This window comes from Alosa pseudoharengus, unplaced genomic scaffold (assembly GCF_046254945.1).
Source record: "Alosa pseudoharengus isolate Yale_2024_CS ecotype anadromous, Long Island Sound unplaced genomic scaffold, YU_APseudo_1.1 YU_APseudo_1.1_scf_21, whole genome shotgun sequence".
NCBI classification, from domain to species: Eukaryota; Metazoa; Chordata; class Actinopteri; order Clupeiformes; family Clupeidae; genus Alosa; species Alosa pseudoharengus.
The window spans coordinates 11,912,058-11,919,557 of record NW_027468674.1 but is presented as its reverse complement, the minus strand read 5'-3'; the positions used below and the strand labels follow the sequence as shown (position 1 = coordinate 11,919,557).

General features: G+C 44.5%; 2 protein-coding genes across 2 annotated transcripts in view; one reads left to right on the top strand and one right to left on the bottom strand.

Annotated features, from left to right (window-relative positions):
* The window catches only part of LOC143137624 (COP9 signalosome complex subunit 1-like), a 25,698-nt gene extending 18,928 nt beyond the window's left edge, over window positions 1–6,770 (bottom strand). Inside the window, exons 1-5 of the mRNA XM_076297883.1 lie at window positions 6,500–6,770; window positions 5,158–5,250; window positions 4,127–4,308; window positions 3,208–3,375; window positions 1,885–2,020 (exon numbers count right to left, since the gene is read on the bottom strand). Of these exons, the coding sequence (XP_076153998.1) occupies window positions 1,885–2,020; window positions 3,208–3,375; window positions 4,127–4,308; window positions 5,158–5,250; window positions 6,500–6,532 (612 nt within the window). The 5' untranslated portion in view covers window positions 6,533–6,770. The remainder of the gene's footprint in view (window positions 1–1,884; window positions 2,021–3,207; window positions 3,376–4,126; window positions 4,309–5,157; window positions 5,251–6,499) is intronic.
* A 222-nt stretch (window positions 6,771–6,992) lies between these two features.
* Window positions 6,993–7,500, top strand: part of rfng (RFNG O-fucosylpeptide 3-beta-N-acetylglucosaminyltransferase) — a 15,383-nt gene continuing 14,875 nt past the window's right edge. The window contains exon 1 of the mRNA XM_076297884.1: window positions 6,993–7,500. This exon is cut by the window's right edge and continues 12 nt beyond it. The gene's annotated coding sequence lies outside the window, so the exon portion shown is untranslated.

Genomic DNA, 7,500 nt, shown 5'->3' with positions numbered 1-7,500 from the left:
TGGATAAATACATGTTTTCCATATGACATGTCTACAGAGAAGCAGTGCTATTGAAAAGATTTTGTTTTCAGGTGTGTGTCGATTCTTCGACCTAATCCTCGCGTGTTGCACAGCTAATAATAATAATCTGTTAATTTCCTTTGACAGTGGCATTCTCTATCCCATATCCTTGTAACTCAAAACAGACCCGTAATATTCCCCTTCCTGGGAAACAGCCTGTGTTGTGAATTAATGTTTAAAAACAGAGGCTGTGGAACGTCATGTACCAGTAATTCAAACACTGCAGACACTGACGTTCAATCAAACTTTGGTTGGGGTGGGTTGGAGTTGGCTCACAAAAGAAACGACTGATCGAAGACGTCAAGGCTGCATTTAAATGACGCTGCAATTAGACAGCGCGTTCGGCGGCCAAGGGCTTTCATCCCCCAGCCACAGGAAGAGCAGTGAAGCTATGCAGCACGTCAGAGAACCTTTTGAGAGAAAACACACAGTCCGAACCCTGACAAGAAGAGAGTGAAGAGAGAAGACAGTGGAAGTACACAGCGAGCATGACCGTGCATGTGTGTGTGTGTGTGTGTGTGACCGTGACTGTGCATGTGTGTGTGTGTGTGTCCGTGCTGTATGTGTGTGTGACCGTGCTATGTGTGTGTGTGACCGTGCTATGTGTGTGTCTGTGTGTGACCGTGCTATGTGTGTGTGTGTCTATGTGACTTTGCGTGTGTGTGTATGTGTGTGTGTGACTGTGCGTGTGCATGTGTGTGTGTGACTGTGCGTGTGCATGTGTGTGTGTGTGACTGTGCATGTGCATGTGTGTGTGTGTGTGTGTGTGTGTGTGTGTGTGTGTGTGTGTGTGATCACGTGGGTCCACTAGAGCGTGAATGACGTACATTTCATCATCAGAGAGTGTACACGGCACACAGTTCCATTTTTTGTGACCCTGCAGACAAGTGTGTCGACCACTACGCTACAAGAGCATCAAACGCATGTGGACGGACCCCAAGCAGAAGAAGCATAATAAAAGCACCTTCCCATGTGTCATGTCTACAGTACATTCACAAGCAGGTAGAATTAAAGGCGTGCTAGATTTCTTAGATGTGTTAGGAATAGTGCTACACAATGAACTCAATCGCAATATGAACCAGCGCAATAACCTAATTGCAAAAGCTATAAATAATCGTGCACAATTTTTGTTAATTTTGTCACATTTATGACTTTTATATTCAAGTCAACCCCCTTGACTGTGCCACTTCTGGTTGATGGTTTATAGTCTGTGAGGGGCACAGAAATTATGATTGGTGAGCTTCACATTCGTGCAGGCCTACTGTAGTTAGGAATACTGAGCTCAAATATAGAATAGACCTCTTAAAGATCGCCTACAAATGGTATGTTAAGATGGCAACCTTAGATTTTTGCTACCCCAAAGCTAACTTGCAAGGCAATTTGCTATAGGCAGTTTGCTTCAACGGATCTCCTTATATGGGCAACGATGGCAGCTTTGGATCCTTCTTGTAGGTGAACTACAGAGATCTATTGTATAAAATGAGGATGAACTGGCCCCATTCACTTCAAAGGCTGATGCTAGGTTAGCTAATTCAGCCAAAAATATACTCAGTGGGCTGTTGCCATCTATAAAATAAAATGGCATCCAACACGTGTTGAAGTCTGGCCACATTTTCACAAAGAGGCCAATTAGGTGCAACATTATAGATAGACAAATTATGTTGTCCATGTGGATTGGCGGATCCTCCTTGTAGGAAATTGCCAATTCATTCACCAATCTTTCGTGTCCACCAGTACAGTGGCCCCTAATTGGCTTGTTTGTGAAAGTGTGGCCAACACACACACACACACACACACACACACGGTTAGCACCGGGTCACTCACCTTGATGACGTTCAGACACATATTGACAACGTGTTTGGCACTGGTGCAGTAGTCTCGGGCGCGGGAGTAGCACTTTAAGGCGTTGCTGAGGTCGCCACAGTCCAGATAGTGGTCACCCAGGTCGTCATGACCCCTCCTGTCAGGCACAGAGAGGTGAGAGTGAGGTGAGGTGAGGTGAGGGCCAGGGTAGAATACAGCGGTCGGAACATAGGGTGGTTGTAAATGTACAGTGGTCGTAACATAGGACAGTGGTCGTAATGCAGGGCGGTCGTAACTACGCAGTGGTCGTGACGTAGGATGGTCGTAAATGTATAGCGGACGTAACGTAGGATGGTCATAAATGTATAGTGGTCATGACGTAGGATGTGTCTACAAAATACCATAACTATTTATCTTCTGTTTTTTTTCCCTTATAAACGCCTTTTATGTAGGTACAGCATATTCAACCTCATAAAAAAGAATTCTGTTCAACTCTGTTCTTTTCAAATACTTTTTTGACCCAATGCAGCACTCACCCTCTCCTCTCTTCAGAACTCTCTGTTCCGTTCTGTTTTTACTTCAGAGAGTTTGGTCTCATTCACAAAGTCAACTGGATGACTCATATTACTGAGGAAGAATTTTATATCCTCATAACACAGTTCACACATCCACTGTTTGCCCATCTCTAGTCTTACAGTCAGTCACTGTCAGTGTTACAAATCCTTAAAGCAACCACCAGACTAGATAATATCACAGACCTGTCTCCCTCATCTCTCAGCCCAAACAAAGCAATGGGTTTACAAAAGCTTAAATGAGAATATGACATCTAAAGGCATCCGCTTACTTACCTAAAGCTGATCAAATACACCCCTGCAAAATCCCTCCGTACAAACACAGTGGGTTAAGTCATTTTAATGTGAATAAAGGATTTCTGAAAGTAGGTACTCATACCTGGAAAAACCAAACCCAAGCAAGCAGCACTACAATCGATTAAGGATCCACAGTAGCTGATATTATTCTGTTTGGATGCATTGGAACCCATTGTATTAAGAGGGGGGATCTATTCACAGTGAAGAACCTGCTGCCATATCAGTGGATGCTTCTCAATGGGATTTAGGATAGGCCAGGTACCTTACCTGATGCTCTCTGCATTTCCTCGAAGTGTCGCCAACTAACAAAACACAGGGGATGTGCGTACACCAACCGCAAAGTTGTCTTGGAAGAACACACATTCTCACATTCCATTTCAGTCTTGATAGATCCGACTGGGAGTGTGAAAAATGGCGTACGCAACATTTTTTTATGCATAAGCAAGCTTTGTATATGAGGCCCCAGATACGTTACCTGATGCTCTCTTTGATGGAGTTGCCTTTGTAGTTCTTGAGGTCAGTATCGAGCTTCTCCAGCTTCAGCAGGGCCTTCTTGCGGGTGGATTCTGCCCAGGCCGCATCCAGCGTCGGGAAGTCCTCCCCACTGCCCTCGGGCGCATCTTCCCCTGTCGCCTGGCCTTCACTGTACAGAGCAAGTGAACACACACAGACACAGACACAGACACAGACACACGACAAATCCATGAGTACACTGCAAGGCTAAATCCTAGAAACACACACCTAACAACAAGAGCAGTAAGGCAACTGCAGTTCCTCCTCACCTCTATAACTGTTAAAAAAAATCCCAGTTCCTAACCCTAATCCCCCTATACAGGGACAAGGCTAACACGGCCAGTGAAATCTGGTTTAGATCCATGTGGTTGTTACATAATAAATGCCACAACCACAGTTTGCTATAATATTAGTACGTTATATAAGGTGTTATGATCAGTAATATGAATAGTATTGGAATGGTCACTGAACTCTTTAATAACCTGTGCATCATATGTAGGGCTATGACAGCGTAACAGTCAACGTGCTGGGCGGATGACGCAAAATTGATCATACTTCAGGTCGGGTCCGGCCCTTCCGTACTGCAGCCAAAATTTGTGCCCGTAGGAATCTCGCGTATTGCCTGTCCGTAAGTGGATGTGTGATACAACGCGATGCAGTAGGTGGGAGATCGGCATGCAGGTACGCAGGTAAATGACCGCACAAATGACCGCACACAAACACACACACACACACACACACACCATAGCCGTATGTGCAGAAGTATACTTGTTGCTGAACGGTACAGATGGGTTGGTTGGTACACACGTGCACACACACGTACGCGCACACAGACACACGTGTGCACACACACACACACACACAGATGGGTTGGTTCCTACCGGATGGCCTCCACGAGCTTGCGGTGCAGCTCCTCGTACACGTCCACATTGAAGGTCCTCTGCACGAAGGACAGGGCCAGCTTCAGGGCCTCCGTGCGTAGCTGAGGGCAGTGCTCGGCCACAAACTGCAGCCGCTCGATCCGCATCAAGCTCCCGTAGCTCGAAGCATACTGCTCCAGGTCCTGGAGGGGGCAAAGGTCGGAGGTGAAAGGTCAGGGGCCACAATAATTCGATTAGATGTCAACTATTTAATTATTTGCCAACTATTTTTGGTAATCGGTGAATCCATTAGTCGTCCTTTAAAGAAAACACCTCCAAAATCTCTGATTCCAGCTTCTTAGCTGCTCTCTATGACAGTAAATCAAACATATTTGGTGTGTGGACAAAAACAAGGCATTTGTTCACTATTTTATCGATCAAACAACTAATCAATTAATCAAGAAAATAATCAACAGATTAATCGAATATATAGTAAAGTGGTGTGATGGTTGTGTGTGTGTGTGTGTGTGTGTGTGTGTGTGTGTGTGTGAGAGAGCTCATCATGATGGTCAAGATTAGACATTGCTAATTCTTGTCACAAAACTGTACACAGTAGAGCAGTGGTTCTTAACTGGTCTGGCCTTGGGAGCCACAATTTCCCATGTTAATGTCCACATGTTAATCCCATGTTTTTAGCGTCGGTGGCAACTGATACGGTGAGCTACGTGGTAAGACAAGCGACGTGACTGTACTTGTTTGGAACACGCTGATGTTTGGCGTTACATTACCAGTCCTCAACCCCTGATGTCGCCTTTCAAAGTATGCTACTCGACAGGTTTGTCTTTGACAGGGGTGCTTTGTTTCCATGTGGCATTTTAGTTTTGATGGTTTCGTGCTCTCATATGCCAGCAATTCACAGCACACCACACACTGGGGTTTCTGTCCCATTTTGTACTCAATTTAAGTGAATGCACAACCTACTTCAAGGACAAAGCCACTTACCAGAGAGGGATTCTCCACAACATAGTTAATGTGAGGCTCATTTTGCTTACCAGGGAGGGATTCTCCACAACATAGTTAATGTGAGGCTCATTTTGCTGGTCGTCCTGAGGATCTCCATCTATCTGCATGGGCTCAACAGGCCCCTGGTAATACAAAGAGACACAGACAGTTAGGAAAGGAGCCTCTTCACGACTAAAATATGTACCAGCTCATAAAACAAACAACAACCCTACTCTTAAACCAGTTTGGACTTAATTTGGACAGTGTGATAGTGATGTGTTAGTCATTGTTAGTTATTTGAATGCAATATTTGGACATAAATACATGCAGAAGTTCTCTGAATATGTAGCATGTAGTTTGTTAACTCTGTGGCTTTGAAGCCTCTTGCTGGGTCCCTCTGCTGTAGTACTGTAATCTTTCATTCCTCGCATCATATGCATACCTGACTGCAATGGTCAGTGACACTCTTGTATCACTGACCTAGCTGATCAAGGGTAGGCCTACTTTAATTACACTTCACTCGAGTGTGCTTTGGACAGGGATTGATAGAATAAGCAGGGGGAAAGGATCCAGGGGGAATTACAAGTAGGCCTACATAGTTCAGAGACAAGCCTAAACTGATTTTAGCTAAGTTATAACCTACGAGTAAACGATAGTAACCCTACAAACAGAAGAGCAACATGGCTTCATTCCATAAGGTTGTTCTTTTAGGAGGTTTTCCACTGACTTGAGTTCACAAGATATTTAGCTAAACCAATCCTTCGAATACCCCCGAGAAGTAAGTCAACACAGGTTGTCAGGATTGGGGTAACATACTTGATCAACTTGACTGAATACCACTAACAAACTCACAGCTGTCAAGTCCAAGCAATAGTTCCGGCTGTGTGCAATTTGTAGGGCATATAAGGTAAAGCTATGATGATTATTACAACACGTGACAAGTGTCAAGCAATAATGCCCAACAGGTGCTGTTAAAACTCGTGACAGCTTGCATCCGTTGACAGTTTGGGCAACATTGTAAACTGAGGGTTAACATACAGCCACTGCGATGCCAAATGACGTTATTATTAAATGCTGTGCTTTCTGTCAATCTCTAATGTACACTTCGTGCGATATGTATGATCCGACTTGACATCAACAAAGTTATTCAGGACTAGAGCAACAAGGAGACAATTGAAGTGTATCCTGGCGAGAGGAAGGTTAACATCAGATTGGATTATTGCTAACTTGTATATGAGCACTGTTTGAGTTGGGTAAATTAGCTAATAATAGCGCAACGCATCATGCATGATCGGTGTATGTTCGTGGCCCCATGCATGCAAAGCTGCTACCTCGTCAACTGTTACAGATAGCTATCCAGACCTTCAAAACGTTTCAGATATTCCACCTTACCTGAAAATTAAACACTTGCACGGGTAGCGGCATCTCTCACCGGTCTGTCCGCTCTGTTGTTGAATCACAGAGCACAGGCAGCACACGCAAAATACATCCGGGGCAATCTTGCGCACATGAGAGAGCATATCCGATTGACGTCATCGCGTAAATGTTAATCCTAGATCCAGATGCAGCTGCCTGATTTAATTGTATCCTCGCCTAGGGAGAAAATGAATCTCAGTTGCGTGGGTGAGACGTAAATAGACTGCGTGTGCGAGCATGTCGAATTTTGTGCAAGAATGCTTTCTTTGTAGGATAGTATAGTTAAGGCCTACTACATTTGTTTATGTGAGTTGGAGAGAATAGAATAAGAACAGAATGTTAATAACAGCAACGTTGATGTTTATTATTCCTTTGACTTTTTTTTAGAATGTATGTTAGAAATACAACAACCAAATCATTCAACTTAGTGCCATCCATCCGTAACCTAAGCTGCAGGTCAACACAAGCAGTGGTAGAGTGCCAGGCAGAGGGCGCTCAGTCCCGTAGCATGGTTCTTTGTGAGAATAAAGCCCACGGTGATAAAATAGTCTGCGTCCAAAATGCATAGAATCGAGCAAGCACGGAGCATTTAAAAACTGTCGTCACGAAGGCAGTCCGTGGCGTTTGGGGCACTGGAAACCGATGCAAGGACTACATGGCTGTTTTGGCATTGTCTCAGTGAAACGGCATCGGAAGAAAACCTAGCTGCTGCTCGCTCGCTTCGGTGTAGATAAGTTCAGGAGCCGCACTGTTGATAGTCGAGTCGATACCAGGGCGGAGAACAAAAAGATTCAACGCTGATGCTAGCGTTTTGGAAACACTGTTTCCCTCAGCTCAAATCTGTACTATTTTTGGCACAATTAGGCGAGCAACTTTTCTCTCATCTTCTGGACAATGACTTTCATGACAGCTACGCAAGTTAATTAATTTTTCTGCGGAGGTCAAGTTGAGGAGTTCCTACCAAAACATGTGCCAGC